Source organism: Semicossyphus pulcher, unplaced genomic scaffold (genome assembly GCF_022749685.1).
Source record: "Semicossyphus pulcher isolate SPU_LCO1_2020_fin unplaced genomic scaffold, fSemPul1.0.p SCAF_10, whole genome shotgun sequence".
In the NCBI taxonomy this organism is placed as follows: domain Eukaryota; kingdom Metazoa; phylum Chordata; class Actinopteri; order Labriformes; family Labridae; genus Semicossyphus; species Semicossyphus pulcher.
The window spans coordinates 8,502,992-8,521,146 of NW_027211604.1; the positions used below are offsets into that span (position 1 = coordinate 8,502,992).

General features: G+C 43.8%; 1 protein-coding gene across 3 annotated transcripts in view; it reads left to right on the plus strand.

Moving 5' to 3' along the window:
- The window catches only part of LOC138595947 (RNA-binding protein Musashi homolog 2), a 292,330-nt gene that overhangs the window by 152,230 nt on the left and 121,945 nt on the right, over positions 1-18,155 (plus strand). For all 3 annotated transcript variants that reach the window (XM_069667486.1, XM_069667503.1, XM_069667495.1), the window contains exon 7: positions 10,939-10,987. In XM_069667486.1, coding sequence (XP_069523587.1) covers positions 10,939-10,987 — 49 coding nt within the window. The remainder of the gene's footprint in view (positions 1-10,938; positions 10,988-18,155) is intronic.

Consider the following 18,155-nt stretch of genomic DNA (forward strand, 5'->3'; position numbering starts at 1 on the left):
CAGTACATTGATTAGAGCGGCCTCAGCACGACTGCCTCTTTAATTGTGTATTTGCTGATCGGAGAGCGGCGCGGAGCTCCGTGGTAGGATCTCTACTAACCATTTCAACGACGCTCCGAGGCATTCTGTGACACACAAAGTTCATCGTTAGAATATACGGCAGCGTGTATCAACACAGCGACCTCCTTGGATGCCGAGCGGGGGACCTCATAAATATGTAATCCTGACAGATTTGAGGAATTGTCTTCCTCAAGTGTTCCTCTCAAGCCATTTTGTTAATGTCAACATGAAGGAAAGTCGCTGGAATAAGTGTTGACATTCAGCCCATGGTGTGTATCATTAATAATTACATACACAAGAATTCCTGTCAGAAGAGAGCCGGGAAACACTCGAATGTCGTTTTTCTGTCACTCTCGTTTTTTGGTAATTAGGTGTAAGAAATAGATTAATTGTGTACGTGAACTCTCTGATACAATGGGGCTTCATTCACAGTCACATCACATCCCATGTTTGTCATTCTTCAAATGTGCGATTGCCCATTAGTAATTAAAATGTTGCATTGCAGGGGCGCCCGTCTTTCCTGTTCCTGCTCTATCAACGCTCATAAATATAATAAGAAACATTGCATTGTATTTTTCAATCAGGATGGGGATTGACAGTAGTAGAAAAATAATAGTTTCAAACCAGTTGATAAATCCGGGAAAAAGTATACAATACACAGAACAATAAAGACAATGAGGAGGCGGATTATAATAAAGAATATCCCTTTTTTGGGTTTAAGACAGCGTCGCTGTGTTCCTGATTAAATAAAGCAGGTTTGGCCTTTAAAAAAAACTGCTCGTCCATCTAGTCCCGCCTTTAAGAACACTGTCCCTTTTGCCCCTGTGTGTAATTGCAAGAGCTTATTGGGGAGCGAAAAAATTTTGCCCTCTGCTCCTCGTTAAAGCTCCACTTGTAAAGGCGCTCGAGCGTGGATGCAGCACATTGCGGCTCAACGTTCCCAGACAATGATATAGATTTCCTCTACAAAAGAACAATCGAAAGGGTTGTCACAAATTTGTCCATTGTCACTGGGTCGCTATCATTTCTCTGCTAATTGCCATCATTGTAATAGAATATTAGATGCTCCGCGCCGCAAAGGGAGTGTTGATGAAGGGGAAGTGCCAGCCGAGTTTTTTTCCCTGACCTGTATCTGTCGTAATGGCAGTGATAGTAATGATAATGTGATACTTCATTGATCCCCGTGGGGTTCCTTTGACTTGCTTTACCCACTAAAGAGAGGCCGTAAAAGCAGGTTCAGCTACAGACTTGTGCCCCTGGAGGACGCAGGAGTCTGAGACACTTAAGGAAAACGGATGCTTGCCAACGAGGGGTCCTCCAGTTAGAAAGTGGTCTCTCCATTCGATGTGTGAGTTCACCGCAGGCTCTACAAGTCTGGAGTATTTCAAGGCGGGCGTGGGTCAAAGTGGTACAACCGTGTGTTCTCTGTGACTCTTGAGGATTTGCTGGTGCCAGTAGAAAATGATTCCCATGCCGATATGTTGGGTTTTTTTGTCTAGCAAAGAGATGTTCTTGTTAAATCTGTCTGATGTGGAATAGCACAAGTCATTTTCAATATATTTAACATTAAAAAAACGTATAGAAAGTCCGTCTACATGCCATGCATTGGTCCATCTACATCATTTGGCACGGTTCCCAACGCACCGGCTGCTGGCTCAGTCCCAGCCAATTTACATCTGTGTAGTTCATGCTTTTATATATCATGTTGTAGTGACGTTTTAAAGTGGAGGTCTAATGAGTTTGGACTATGTGATAAAAGTAATGTTCATCAACATATGAAATTCTGCTCCTTGCTCTTTAGTAACTACGTTTAATCCTTGAGAAGTCTTCCTGCACCACCTTACAAGGGATGCACATTTCAAACCATTCCCTTCATGAATTATTGAAAATAGTTAGTTACAGTTATAGTTATTGAAAACAGTTGAAGATAGTTAAACTTTTGGAACATCGCTGTGCTCGTCAACTTCTCCCTCACTGACCAATCAAAATCAAGAAGGGGCGGGACTTCAGATATCAACTTTGTCAACAACAGCGGCTGAAGAGAAGCTAGTCCTTTGGTTTCTCGCGGGTCTAGTTTCCTCCTCAGTAGAGCTGCTGCTAATTCCAGGACACGATTCCTCGTCATGTTTTTGTTTTCTTTGTAAAATTTCCTTGAATTGAAGCAAATTTTAAGCACGCAGAGTGATTCAAAACAGACTTAACAATAAGGTATGCATGATATTATCTGCACGTTATCGGTATCTGCAGCTTAAGGCTTGAAAATGACATGTCGGTATCGGCAGATGTGTCATATTTCTGCCGATATTTTCGGCCAATAAAAGCTCAGCATCGGTCACGCGAGGAGGAGCCAGATCTCATTCATTCAACACTACAAATTTAATCGCCCATCTTAGACTCTGCCAGTGGGCCACTACAATAAGAGTAGGCATGATATCAGTTCCACTACAGGGGAGACTTGATGTTCTCTGCAGTTAGGTGGAAAAAAACGTGTCTAATGTATCGTTAAATCGTAACCTAGCAGCAGTTTTTCAACTAAATTTCAGAAAATTACCATGAAAAATCTAGTCAATGTTCCTACTTCCTTTTGTTGCTCTCAACACATGACCAGACAAGTGAATTATATAGTCTTAAGTAATAATGCAGTTCCATGTCTACACTTCATTGGGAGACTTAAATTAGATCAACAACTTTGGTGATGTAGCTAAGCTGGGTCCATTGCAGCTGATAGTTTAGAATTAGCATTAGCCTTAGGATTGCTAACTAAACCAGACCGCAGCATCTGATCGGGGGGATTTGGAGGCTTTTGCTTTGCATTGCTGGAGTCCTGCAGCAGCTGGTTACTAAGTCAGAGGTATTTGTTCCAGGATTTGTTTAAGCTGAATTAGCCACATATTGACAAAAGTAGCTTGTAAGCTTTTCAGAATGATCCGCGCTTTTGAGCATCACCTGGTGAGCCCCTGCAGAGAGCGCAGGCTGCGCCGCAGTGTGAGCACAAATCCTCGTGATCCTTGACACCAGAAATTGACATAGAAATTGTCTGATCACTACAAACGCACGTAATTCTTTCCACCTGGATAACAGTGAAGTTCACATCAAACATAATGGACCTCTCTGCACCCAATACAACCAGTACAAAGCCCCACAGGGTGCCAGCACAAAAACAGAGCCCGGAGCCTGAACAAAAGGACGGGGACGGTCAGTCCCAGGTCACTTTCTGTTGCTCAGGTCTCTCCTTTGGCATCAGATATGATCTATATCAGTGTCACCCCCAAATTGGTGGAAAGCTCCTCTGGTAGCCTTCAGCCGTGAGCTGAATGTAAATGTGCGTTTGACACCTCTAAATCGCTGTCATAATTCATTTCCAGAGCTCTTAAATCTCTGCCTGTCACCTGGCACCTCTGCTGTTTTCCTGTCCAAAAACAGAGCACATTAGCCTTTATTGATGCCTTTGTCCTTTGATACATAATTCATCATTCAGCAACCCTTTTTTTTTTTTTTTTGAATTAGTGTTTTTCTGAGCTTGTTCAAACATGTGAATTAAAACAGACGAAGCCATCGCACCAGATGTAGATGTAGTTTTGTCTCTTGAATTTGTCTACATGACCTGCTAAGCTCACATTCGCTCTCTAGTTGTCATCAAGTCGGCTTTTTTCAACTGCAACTCTGCTACACTCGGTCACGAGCAGCGGAATCATGACACCACAAAATAGTGCAGACAGCGAGCAACATTCGCACGTTTGTGAGTCTGACCGCTCTCTGCCTCGTGGTGCTGTGACGCTCGCGAACGATGAGCTGGCTCTCGGAAAAAGGACCGGAGCCATAAGATCCGTCTCCCTTCAAAGAGCTGCAATTCCCAACACTAGGACTCAAACTAATTACAGTAATACAGACAACTAGTTAGTTAAAGAGTTAGTTTAGTTACTTATGGAGGTCAATAAGACGAGCTCCATCTGCATTGCATACTCCTAATCTAACAAACCACCAGCAGCAGCAACACATTGTGGCACCGACTCTGTAGGCTGCAGCTTGTCTGCTAACTCTCTTAGCATTAGCATTGATTATGTAATTGACCAGAAATTGAAGGCATAATGCTGCGTTCACGTGGATTCAGGCAGACGGTAGACGGCAGACAGACAACAACTTTTACATGGCACGGGGAAAGTAAACAAACACTCTGATGGAACGGCAGCAAAACAAAACGATATCCTATTGCAAAATATTTTTAGATTTCCCTTGAAACGTAAACTAATCCTTTCATTTACAGTATGGATAGTGAAAGGAGAACTGCACTTTGTGTATCTCTTGTTTATCTGAAAAAAGAAACAACAAAAAGAAAAAGAAAAGCGAATGTGGTCATAAAGTTGGGGGTGCTGTTGAACCACAATGATCAGCCTCTCGTTGTTAAGATCGGCCATGTTTTCTTGTTGTGATAGGGAGGTACGTCACATCCGGTTGTAAATTCTGTTGCAGAGGACGGCAAAGTTAAAACAATTTTAACTTTGGACGGCAATGCCCAACGGAAACGGTGCCGGCCTCACCACATTTTACCGTCCTGCTCTCATTCACTAAAATGACATCTGGATCGCCGTCTACCGTCTGCCTGCATGTGAACGCGGCGTAGCACCTAAAGAGCTTAAAGCCCATCACGTTCTCTAATGTAAGATGCATTGGCAGGAATAAATACATGTACACGCAAAATGACCTTCTCGACAGCCTGTTTGGACTGTTACGACTCACTACCTTCCTTTAAAAGTTACAAAGGAGGATTTGTGGGGCGAATATTACAGCGCAGTTCAGTGTAAAAGTACAAAGGAGGTGTAAAAGCAGAAACCACTTTGACAGAAAGGTTTAAATAAAACATGTTATAAGTTCTCATACATTGTTCAGGCAAGTGTTATTAAACTTGGAAAACTATCACTCCTCATGAATACTTTTCAAAATAAACTAAACTTGACAAAGAAACTACGAGTTTTTACACATCGTTTAATGGCCGTAGTATTTGAGCTCTTACCTGTTGAATCAGAAATGGGATCAAAACAAAAAGGGCGCCTGTATTGAATCACTACCTCCTGAACTGTGAACAAAAGTGAAATTGCGGGTAAGCAAACATTTCACATTCCTAATGCCCTCCTGTCGGGCCCCTCTTTGTTTTGAGCAGAAGGTTATGTGGTTCAGATGTGTTTGCTGCTGCTTTAGTTAAAGAGCCGCGCGGCCCGACTGTCTCCCAGCAGCCTCCTCTTTTTTAAGTGGTCATGGACTGTTCCAGTGCATATACCGCGGCGAAATAGACTTTTGCTCTTTTCTTCATTGTCACAAAAGGCCAGGCACTTCACTGGAGTTCCCATTCCCCTTTTACATAGTGATAAGACAGCCATTATCCTTTGAACCTTTCTTTTCAGCGAGCCAGGAGAAAAGGAAGAGTGAAAGAGGAGGAGGAGGAGGACAGAGAAAGATTTCTTCCCTGAGGTGAGCCCGGCCTCACCTCTGTGTGGCGGGCTTTTTTGTGAGCAGTGAAGAGGTCCTTAACCTTCTATCAGATGGAGGCACACAGTTGTGTTCTGCTTGAATAACTACATTGAAAAGCCCTGAAGCACGGGAGATGGTTCTATAGACTCTGCAAGTGGCAGCGAGAGAGAGACTGAGAGAGATAGAGAGAGAGGGGAGAGTGTATTGTATGACCTGCTGGAGTGTGACTCTCACATCATGTGCACATTCTTTGTTAAAGTGCCCATCAGTGCTTCACTGTGAATCTGTGTTCTTTGTTGTATGGGTCTCGCTGACAGGATGGTCGTCCTCTAATAATGTCACAACAACACGCTTCACACATTTCTATAATACACTTCCTTTAATAGACCTCACTTCATTTTACACAGTCGCAGCCTCTCTGCTCGCACGCTGTAAATGGCTTTGCAGCAGCAGTGCTATCAATATCACAGCACACACATTTGAATGTCATGTTGCACGAGGGGCTCGGGCCGGTTGATGGCTGATGATACTCCGGGATGTTATTACTGTTCCGGCCAGTCAGATTACACGCTGCTTTCATTTGTTTACCTTGATGTCAACAAAAAAATTATAGTGATTTTAGTTACCAACCGAAACCAGAGCCGTGCTTGAGTCAGGGGTTTAGTTGACTTGCTGGTTGGCTTTAGATTCAAATCAATCAAGAGAGACTTTGTCGGCAAATATCATCAAACATCATTTGATCCTGAAATTTCAAGCTAAATTTGTCTGGTTCCAGCGTCACATGTGGAAGGATTTGTTGTTTTTGTGCTTTTGAAATGAAAAGCTTTGAACTGTTTGACAAAAGGAGCAATTTGAAAAGTTCCCTTTTGGCTCTGGGAAACTTTCTCGATTAATCATTTAAAATAATCAACAAGAATATTAGCTTGTTGCATCCCTAGTTCAATACGCGGCTTGAGCTTTTCAGACATTTTTGAGTGTCACGTTTTACCTGTAAGATGCACATTTAACAAAGTCTTTCATAAGCTTCGGCCGGACATTAAATCACATCCTCCTCACTAAATTCTTGCTGTTTAAAATCAAATTAATTGTTTCAGTATTATAATTGAACTGGATGAAGGGTTCTGGTCAGCTATTGAGTTGCTGTTAGCGTTAGCCTCTGGGCTCTGACGGCCTGCAGAAGAGTGTTAAAAAGTCACCGCTTTCTAAAATGAAATAACATTTTTCAGTGTTTTTATTTGCTTTAATTAGCTCATTTGTTCGTTTGGAAAGGATGTGAGCTCTGCTGATAATTCGGCTTTGCTCAAAACCTCATGAACGATCAATACGGACAGAATTCTCGCCTGAAAAACAGCTGAGAAAGCTAGAAACACGTTTGTCAGCTGACCCACCTGACGTCATGTGAGTGCAGATGAAGAGCGTAGGAGAGACAGGGATTTTTGTCTGTTTGAAATCTGTGTGCATAACTCAGACTAAAAACCTCATCAACTATGAAAACATTTTAAATGTTGTTAAGTCTACAGCCCGACCGGCTGGAGCTCCTGCAGGGCTCTGTGTGCAATGATTAATACTATAAGATACAAGTCCGGCATCATAAATAGTGTTATGTGTCCATTGTTTTTGCAGGCGCTTGTATGTATCATACATTTTTTAAGGGTTATACATCAGCAGAGTTTTTACTGATCAATATCTGTCATGATCGTTGTTTTTGAAGGAGGCGCCTTCATTTCTTTGACTCTTAAAGAAAACAGAATATTTGTTTTGCCTTTGCTTCCACTGATGCATCCAAAAGCAACTCTTCCGGCTGTTTCTCTCATATCAGATGATGAGATCAAACGCCATCAATTTCTGTCTCCCATGTAAATGATCGCAGGCTGTCAGCCCGGCTTGTCAAATTAAAAGCTCACCATAGTTTGTAAACACGCCGCTCCGTCCTCGCCCTGCGGTGGAGCTCTCACACCGACACATGGAGACTTTTTTTTCTCGCATTTAATTCCAGGTTCGTTTAATTACCTGGCCTGGGACTTCATGTAACAACTCAGTTTATTTGCTGCGTTAGAAACTTTCCAGAAGTTTCTCTGTGTTCTTCAAACTCAATAAAATCACAGCCCGCTGCACTACAAATTCCAGTTACCCCGCTTCCTCTCACTTTAATGTGATTTTCATTAGATCGCCTGGCATGAGACAGAGGAGAGGTTACATTATAGATGTCTCTTTATAAAGCTGTCGCTGCAGGTGATATTGCTTGTTGGCACCTGTTTGTTTGTACATTACTTTTATATGTTTTCCCAGAACACAATCATTAGATGGCACACTTGTTCAGAGACAGAGCAAATGTCATCATTTGTGCTGCATATTTGTGTGTGTGATGTGTCAGCAGAGGAAGCAGTGCAGGGATTGTAATGATTCTGTTAGTGGCTGTGCAGAAGCTGCAGTACCACGGATATAGCACAAGTTAATGTTTACTCAAAATGTACTTTATTGCCTACACATTTTACTGTCTTATTATTTGAATTGTTTTCATGGCAGCAGTTAAAGCAGACAATACAGGCGCACGGCCACTACAGGGTTCGCTAAATGGTACCTCGTGCAGGAGGATGAAGCGTGGCTTCGGGTGCTTTCAGACAAAATCCGTCCCCTTCCTGAAGGGTTTGTGGGCGTGTTTTATCTTTTCTCCAAACATAACTGCTGTGAAGCAATTAGAAAATAACATTTTGGTTGTAGATAACACTCGCTCTCTTCACTGCCTCTCTCGGTCCCTCGACCAAAGCTCCTGTCTGTCTTGTGATCACGACAACTTCGGGATTAAATCTGATTGTAAATCTGTTTTTTCAAGGCTGCAGGGCTTTTGGATACCATCAAATGTAAAGTTAACAGAGATTAATTTAAACACTTAAAAAACTATAGATACTGTTGACAACCCTACTGTCTCGCCTCGGTAAAACATGCTGTCTTATATTTAGCCCTGCCACACAGGACCAACTTTTCTGCTGCAACCCCATAAGGAAGTTTATGAGCCCCACCTCTAACACTCTTACCCCTTTCTCACCAAAATTAGCGCGTTGACGCAGGTTAGGACCCGCTAATAAATGCAGATTGTCTCTGTTCCCATTGCCAGTGGAGTATACTCCTTTTGGTCTCTTTTCTGCTGTGTCACTGTCTGACGCCACAAACATGCCGGAAACAGGGTTAGTAAACAATGCTGTCTTATTTCTTCCTCCCCTCGGATCAGAAGAAGCTCTCTCAACTTGCTATCTTGCCAGTGTTGCTGCATCTTGCACGAAACAAAGAACGAATTCGCAGTTGTGTGTTGTTCTTCTGTATTTATTATTGTATCTGTCGACCCGGGTTTTGTGTTTATATCATTGTCGATGGGAGCCGAGGCGATAATTACCCGGGTCTACTGCAGGGTCATATGACCTGGGTCTGCAAGCTGAGTTTAACCTTTCCCACTTAGCAAAAAAGCTGGGTGTTAGCAGATTTTTGACCAGTGGGAAAGCAGCTTTGGACTGTCACTTTTCCCAAAAATCAAGTCGAATGTGATTTTTGGGAATTTTTGTTATCAAATTATATATAAACACTAACGTCAATGCCCCCTCCCCAATAACTTTTTGCCAAAAATAACCACTACATTGTGGATACTTAGTGGTACATACAGCGCTTCTGAGGTGCGTTGGTGATGAGATGATCAGTTCTGCAGCACGGTCGTACACTAGAAGTGAAGCTCTGTTTTGGGACGAGCTAAGTGCGTGAGAGTGGGCTGGTAGAGCGAGTGAGAGAGAGCAGCAGTGTGTGTGCACGAGTTACATGAAGTGTTGGAGACCGGCGCAGCAGAAGAGCAGAGAAAAGAGTGATCGTAGCTGTATAAACAACAGAACTAATGTACAGTTTAGGCTGTGTTTGTGCATAATAAAGCCTACGACTCCTCAAGACTCAAGCCGCGCTCCTGTGTCTTGCTTGCTGCTGGCGTATTAAAGTGGCGGGAGTTAGCCCCGAAGCTAGCTACAGCTTCGGCCCTGGTGCAGAACAAGAGTGAGTCTCCCCTGTGCGTTCTGACTACGGTCGGGACGCTGAAGCAGGAAAGGTTAACGACGGCTCGGCTCATTGGTTTGTAGCGTTATCTGCTGTTCGATCACATGATTACAGTTCGAACTATTAATATCTCACCAAGTTCGAACGACTTCCTGTAGGCTCTGATTCCCTGCCCACTTCAGGTGCTTAGTTATTTGACCACGTTACACTGGCTACCATCTAAGATCATTTTTAAAAAATGCCTTTACAACAACTTTAGCCAACTATATTTGGCATTCAAAGGTATTTTGGTGAGGTGCAAATAAAGCGCCCGCTCGCCGCATGTGGCCTCTGAGCCGTGCAGTGAATAACCAGGCCGAACAAGCTGTGCCAACCTCTCGTGTGCCAAATGTGTGGCAAGAGGGTGGCACGAACGGCGTGCCAGCGCTAGTCTGCCTGGCTGCCAGGCACTTCTCTTTATCCAATCAGACGGTTCGGCTTGAGTGAGACCCCTATTCTTGTCTCTTCCCTCCATCTCCCATCCCGAAGCTTTGTCACCCTCCCATGCAAAACACAGACGCATGCTTGTGTGCACATCTTTCCCCCCACTGAACGGCATCAAGCCTCCTCGGCACACCGTTACACTTTACCTAGAGACCATAACCAGAGAGAGAATGGTGCACAATGTTCTCTTTTCGCTGCTCTCTTCCCCTTTGTTTCTTTATTTCTCTCCCCAGACAGAATCCCAGGCTAAATGAGCATGCCTCAGTCTGTTTTTTAAGCATTTCTTCAGAGTTATAGAAAGCAGAGTGCGCCTAGAGAGCGGGGTTTTCAGGGATGTGTGAGGAGAAAATGTTGTCTGCCTGTGTGTGGCTTTATTGGACATGATGAGGGATGATATTATGGTGGATGCTGCTGCCGCTGCGGCTGCGAGATGAGGAAGCATCCCATTTGTCTCACACTCGCTTAGTGTAATGTGTCTATCTGTCACCCTCCCCAAGACCGGACATAGGTGTTCATCAAAATAAACATATTGTGCACACAGTTCTCCATTTTCTCCGCCGCTTCTCATTGCAGTTAATTTTCCAGCCTATTGCCACTTCTTTTTTTTTTTTCACTCTTTTACATCTTTGCAGGAAAATGAGATAGCTTAAATTCCTGTATCATCCAAAAATTACGAGCTACAGACAGAAAAGGAAATTGTAACCTGACACTAATCCTGTGACCGCACACTGATTATGAAGGAGAGAGGTGCTTAGGAAGAAATAAGTGCGGGAATATATATTCTAAGAGTAATTACGGGGAGCAGAATGAGATGTGATTCAACAGGGGGGGAAAGAGGATGACGTGAGCTACTTGCCGAAGAGATTAAGCTAATGTCGCTACTTTTCTTCTGTCTTCCAGGTTGATGATGCCATGCTTATGTTTGATAAGACGACTAACAGACATAGAGGTAAGTGCACCAAAGCGTCTGCTCTCTTTCCTCACACTTTTTTTGTCTGTCTTTCTGAAAGGTGAGAAAATAGTAATTTTATGTCCTTTTCCCCATGAGATAACACAGAACAGTTCCAATCGTACGTGATATTAGGTGTGCGGTCTGCTCGACAATGGGAGCGTGTCAAAGTAATCAATAAGCTGGTTCGGTGCTTAGAATGTTTGAGCGCCGCACGCTGCGTGTGTGTTGGTGTGGGTGCTTCAGAGAGGTGCTTAAAGGGTGTAAAGATTGCGAGATGGTGGGTGCTGTGCAGTCAGATAACAGCATCAGATAAGGCCCAGGAGAAGCACTGACTTTATCGCTATCTCTTATCTTCCGATGAGGGGACGTTTCTCTCTCAGAGCAGAGGACTTTCCAAAGACAGGTTTCCTCCCCTGCACCACAATGCAGTGATGTGTATTCTTAAAGCCCGGACTTTTAACCAGCCGTAAGCACATATAGACCCGTCACCTATCTGGAGTTCTTCCTGATGCCTGTTATTGGCTATGAATCCTCACGTAGAGGTGCGTTAAAGCAACTTTTAGGAGACAGACTGTCCCCGGCTGTGTGTGTGTATGTATCACTGCGAGGAGTCGACAGGCACTGACAGGTATTTCCACAAGAAATAGGAGCAGATAGTTCTCCGTTTGTCAGCTCGCTTGTAGGCAGAGCTGGCGGCGCAGCATCTCCCTGCACTGGTCGGAGCGCTGTTTTGCCATATTGATTTAAACATTTGTTTGCAGTGAGCGACTCAACCTGTATAAATCTTTAAGTGCAGTTGGCTCGGATTTGTTTTTGTGCAAAAAAACTCTTTCTTCTTCTACTGTATCTTTGTGTTGCGCGGGAGTGTGTGCGCAGACGACCTCTTTGAGTCGGGTAAACAGTTTCTAAGTGTGGAACATGTGAACTGTAGTGGAAGTGATCTCTGGCTTTGAGGGGATTTTGATCTGTAGTGACAGAACCCAGTGTGAGGTCTGCTTTGAGACGAAGGCTTCTTTTCCTTCCTCTCTGTCTTATTCCTCGCTGCTCTCTCTCTCCTGTCTGCTGCACCGCCGGCTCTCTGTGAAAGGGGGTGGGCGCCATGCTCGGGGAGTGTGTTAGGCGTTTGCCTTTGGGCAGCAAAATGCCCTTCAAATGAAGACAATGATGGAGAAACAGCCTCCTTGGCAATTTTTCTGATGACAGCGGACGTATTTATATTGAGTGTGACAGTGAAGGCAGGAAGCAGGTGCGCCGCTTCCTCCCATCGCTGTTTCTTCAAAGTTGCATTTAGATATTCGGTTCCACTAAACGGGAGATATTTACAGCTCCCATCTTTAAAACACAACAACTCTTCCGGATGAGTTGCATGGAATATTACAGAGCCATAAGAAAAGGTGAATAATTCATCAGAGCCATTGGTGTGATTGTGTAATATTAATGGCTCAGCTGCCCCGTGACCACAAAGGAAAGGACATTGAATATATTATCAGTGGAACCAGCGCCTGGGCCCGCTGCAGCGCAGCCTGCAGGATCCAGTGATGGGCATCTGGCAGCCGGCAGTCCAAATCAATTTCCCACCTGTGTTCATTTTTATCTTACAGATTGATTCATGAAAAAATAATCCCCCGATTCCTCTGCAGCCGAGCGATGGGTAAAAATAACACATTCTTTATTTAACAATCCCAATGTTACACAATGCAATTTTAACCACTGTGGCGATTCTGTAATTGCAAGTCCTGAAAATAACAGTTTCCTTAGTGCCTCAGTGCTTCGCACAGCTCTGCAGGAAAGAGCACATTTCTAACGACGGCCATTTCTCTGCTTTGTTCTTGTTAATCTTGAATGCTGTCAAACCTCCAACACAGACACACTGTACTTCACAAGTGCGGTGTCTGGCGTCTAAATGCCTTATAACCAAATTTCAAATCTGGTCTGACCCAAACCCTGAAGCTAAGAAGCAGCCGCGTCTTCCAAGTGTTATGTAAAAAAAATAAAGTGAAGCGAGAAGCAAACAAGGACAAATGTCCCTGAAGTCGGTATCCATGTTTATATTTACTCGAGCTTGTGTGAGGTAAAAATAATACTTTTATTTCCACAAGCATATGAAATACATCGTCAGAGAAACGAATCCATGCACACCGTATGGAGAAAAGGACGCCCTGCTTATCTGAGGTGTACTTCAGAGCAGTTAAAGGCGATCTGTTGTTCGGCCTTCTCTGCCACACTCTGCCTTCACATCACCTCATTTCAATGTTATCTCACTGCCTTTATATTTTCCCATTTTGCGCAGAGGCTGTATTGTATATTACTATAATGCATTGTGTTTACTTTGGAAGAGTATATTGTGTATTAGCTGCATGATCGACACTCGATTGTGAGTGTGTTTTCTTTGGGGCTGTGGTGAATTGGATAGAGGACAAACGTCACACTCCACTAGTAGCAGCATTGTCCTTCAGACGGTCCCTGCGAGGCGGCCAAACGACAGCCAGAGGAGACGTTCTCTACCCTTCTCCTTTTCTCTGTACTTCTTCCTCCCTCTCTCTATCTTTCCCAGTCATTCAGTCGTATTCTTTCTTCCCGTTCCTTTTTCCACAGTCCTACTATTTCTGTCCACACGCCATCTCCCCGCACCGCCTGTCTCTCCATTTCTGTCGTCTTTCTCTCCCTGTCTCTCCTGTTAGAGGACACTGGCTGTAAGCAAAAGCTGCTCACAAAGGCGCGCGCTGCACACCATCTCCCTGGCATTTAAAGGAGTAGAATACGGCCAATTGTGTTGGAAATTGAACTCTCTAAAGCCTCGCTTCCCTCTGCAGCGGCTCATTGTGGGTGAGTTCAGTGTCTTTGGTGAGCAGCTTGGGCTGTCCAGAGGTTGATGCCAGAGGGCGCCCATTGTTCCATGTTCCACTGCAGTATCACCCCACCGCCACCGCCACCCATCAACACCTCCCAGCCTCCCTTCAACCTCGCCTTCATCTCCTGACATTCTCTCTTTCTGACAGAAATAAGGAGACCAGGAACATGTCGCTTTGTAATCACATATTTTAAACGTTTTAATTTCTACTGTTTTAAATCTGTGGATGATTTAATTGGCAGTGCGGACACGTTCTCACTTCCACTTCGTCAAACACAGCAGCTCAGTCAGTCAGTGACCCTTAGCTTGAGCGTTTGACAATCTATGTACCCCTCAATCATCAGTTTGGCACATGTACGGCTCCGTGGTCAAGTTAGCAACACTAAATATGCTACCTCCTACATTTTCAAAATAAAGCTCGCTGACAAACTTTTCACATTTCATACACAAACTGGCTAATGTTACTGAACGTAGGGCTGCACAATTAATGGGAAATGAGTCCTGGTTACAATTTTGGTTTTCCACGATTAAATTTGAACGCTGCTTAAACAGGAAGAGAGCAAGTCACTCATTAAAGCAGAACACGGCTCGTCATTGGTCGTTTGGAGGTATTTCGGGTTTAGGGCAAGTGATGTTCAGGAAGAAAAAATTATATGCAAAAAGTGCATGAAACCTGTGTCTGCACCACAAAGCAACACAACTAACGTGTTCAACCAGCTGAAAAAACAGCTCAAAGTGCAGCCTGCTGAGTGTGTGAAGGCCAAGAGGAATAAGGTCAGTCTGTGGATTGCATTTTGCCTCTAGAAGCAGAAGAACCAAGTTGAGTCTAAGTCTGATACAAATTTTGTACATGAGCTGGAAAAGCCGGAAAGCCTTAAACTAAAATGAATAATCGTGATCTCCATATTGATCCAAATAATCGTAATTATGATTTTGGTCACAATCGTGCAGCCCCAGCGGAACGGCCGCAGTTAGGTTATGTTTAAGCACCAAAACTACTTGGTGTTGTTGAAGCTCCTGTGAGGAGGTTTTCTTATGAGACAGACTGAAGTTCATTATGACGTCTCTGTGTGACCTACTAAGCAAACCAGACCATCAGCGACAAGACTGATTATTTCTATATAGTTAATGTTAATGCCTGAAACCGCTGGTGGGGCATAGGTGTCAGACAAAGCGATTAACTGCACGCTGCCTTTGTTTACATTTTACAGGACAAACATTTAATGTGAGTGATACATACGACTGTTAAAGAAAGCAGGATGAAATTTTTTGTTAAAAACCGCCACCTAAGCATGAACAGGACAAAATCAGCAAAGATATAAGAGGTACGGCTTTGTCCACAGGGGGCGCCAAAATCAACTCAAACCGAAAGTTCCTCACAGGAGCTTTAATCATGGTTCAGTTTTTAAATATGTTGTAATGTACACTAGTAACTTTTATTTTCTTGATTCGATTCCGATGCACAAGGTCAGGACTTGCTGATTCGTTTCGATCTGATTCGATATTGATCTGTTCGGGGTATTTCAGTTACAATATCAATGCACCTCTAACCTGGTGCATTATCAACGTTTTTAAAGTTTACAATAAGAATTGACCCCAAAGAAGTTAGATCATATACTTTTTATCTAACATGACAAATACACAGCACGATATTAACAAGTTTATGAATCAGACAGCTGATTAACTCTTTGTCCAGTTCAGATTTTTAGTCTGAACATCAGGCTCATGGTTTTGATTAAACGAACTGGGGTTCAACTTGTGCGAGATTTGGCCACGAGATCTCACAGCGCGAAGAACAAAACCACACAAGACTAAGAGTTATGAGAAAAGGCATACTGTACAACATGACGAACATACACCCGCGGCCAAAGCCGACGCTAACAGAGTGTAGCATAAACATCAGTGCAAAACTAACTTACATATTCATGGACGCACACACCATAAAAATAGTCAGTCTGCGATCACTGATGTCTCCGTTGTAGGTGCAGTAAACAAGCCCGGGCATGTCTCCCTCACTGCCGTGTTTCGAGGGATGCGCTGAGTCGTGCTGCGTTTAGGAGCGCTCAGAAATGTGAGTCACTTTAATTTTGAGTTGATTATTGCGGCCCCCACGCACAAAGCAGTATGTCTTATCTCTCGGCTCATCTTGTCTTGTACAAGAGCGTGTAATGTTCTCCGACAAAAATCTCATCCTGCTACCTTTTAACTGGCTAACAAACCACTCAGTGTGACACTTTGCACAGGAAAATACAGGATAAACCAAGGCTTTTCGACAGCATGCTTTAAATCACTTAGGTGGATACAGTCGCTCTTCTTCCTGTCGGTCTTGCTTGCATGTAGAGGCATCAGAGGCACATAGAGGCAAACTCCTCGCTAGAAGTTTTAACCAACGAAAGTCATGTAACTAAAGCACCACATGTGACGTAATTTAGTATTTTACGTAACTAACATCTGTTACATATCCTCAAGGAAAGAAGTCAACACTGACTATTTTCTACACGTGGGAATCAAACCTCACCTGGATGAAAGTCCCATGTTTGTTTGAATCATCCATCGCCCCAGCTGTTGCCCCAAGCATACTTTCACCCTCATCATACAACAACATCTACAATAAGTGAGAGGACAGCTCCTGAAACAATGCTAGTTGGGAACCCACTGTGTCATATGTCGATGCGTCGGGCCTTTAACCAAGCGGCAGCATTTGACGACTCTGGAGCGAGAATGGGCTGGCAGCGCAGGACGTCCAGATTACAGTATATATATGCGTGTGTGCGCTCGCCAAAACGCAGGCTGTGTTCTGGGACAAGGGCACGAGCACAGCAGTCACGGTCTACACATGCCAGTCGTCATCGTTCCCAGCAGCCTCGACATGACTTCACATGCCACCCCTGGATGACAGCGCGAGCTACACTGGTGGGAAATAAAAGCTTTTGGAATAGCCCTGAGTCAAAATCATTCTGTCATCCATTGCCTACTCCCTGTCCCGCAGGCTGACATTTTATCTATGATCTAAGATGTGATTTCACTGTCAAACACAATTGGTGGTGCCAAGGAGAGTGTTGCTGAGGTGGGGAAAAATGGCATCTCTTCGAGGAGGGGATGAGAGAGTGGCAACTGTCGTTATATGTCAAAGCTTTGGGGTCTAATTTTGGAAAAAGGTGCAGTAGGTGATGGATGAATTATTTGTCTTTGTACTCATACGCGTCCTTTATTGCATGCCACATCATCTCCTCATCATCACGCCTCCCTGTAGCATCATTCCACGCACATAATCCAAACAGGACCTTTTCAAAATAAGATAAAGTTTGGATATACGCTCCCTCTGATTTGATTATTCACAAGCAGCTTCCCAGCATCACGCCTAATCCACACGAATCCAAAAAAGATAAGTATATACAATGCAAATTAGTGCATTGCAATCCCAATGCTAAATTACACTCTTACAATTAGAAGTAGCTGATTAATTGGGTCAAAACTGCACGCCACAGTGATTGTTTGATTCACGCTCTGCAAAAAAGGAATCTGTAAAAATCAGAGTCAGCTTCGCAGTTTTAATGAAGTTTTCAGCAAGTTTTTAAGTTAATTACAGCAAGTTAAAATATCGAAGGTGGTACCTATATCTATTTCAAGTGATACACTCGTTCTCTCTCACCTTTTTTAATTACACCATTAAGGAACATGATGAAATCCCGCTGTAATTCCATTCTGTATTGTTTTACAACAGTTTGTAACCAGACAGCACCCATTAGTGTAGCTTTATAATGACTGCGTGACTGATTGTAAGCCAAATTCCTTCTTTATTTGAATGATGCAAGTTAAAGTAATGCGCAACAGTGTTGGGGACCAGGAGAAAGAAACGCACGCTGGATTGTTTCAGCCACATGGAAAGCTTTGTGCGCGCGAGGGCTCATATTAGACGGCACGTTCCTGGAGAAGAAGAAGAAGAAGAAGAAGAAGGGGATTCTTGGTTTGTGAGCGAGGACGGGGCCCAGGCTGAGGCTGTGTGAATTTGTGTATAGCATTTTTTTTTTCCTCTATGGGCTTAAAGGGCTGGTTTTCTTCTTGGCAGACAAACAGAAGGCTGCATTGTGTGTGTCTGTAATCTCTTTACCTGGATTGGCAGCAAAGCTAGCAAGTGCAGCTCCCAGTGTGGAATTGGCACGGAGGAGTCAATGTCACACTGAGAGAGCTGCCTTCCAAACAACCCCCCAAAAAAAATGGTTGTGTGTCTGCGCGGCTGTGTGCGCGGATGACAGCATTTGTGTGTCTTTGTTCTGTAAATAGGTGAGTTTAACAGCCTTTGCGTGAGCGGAC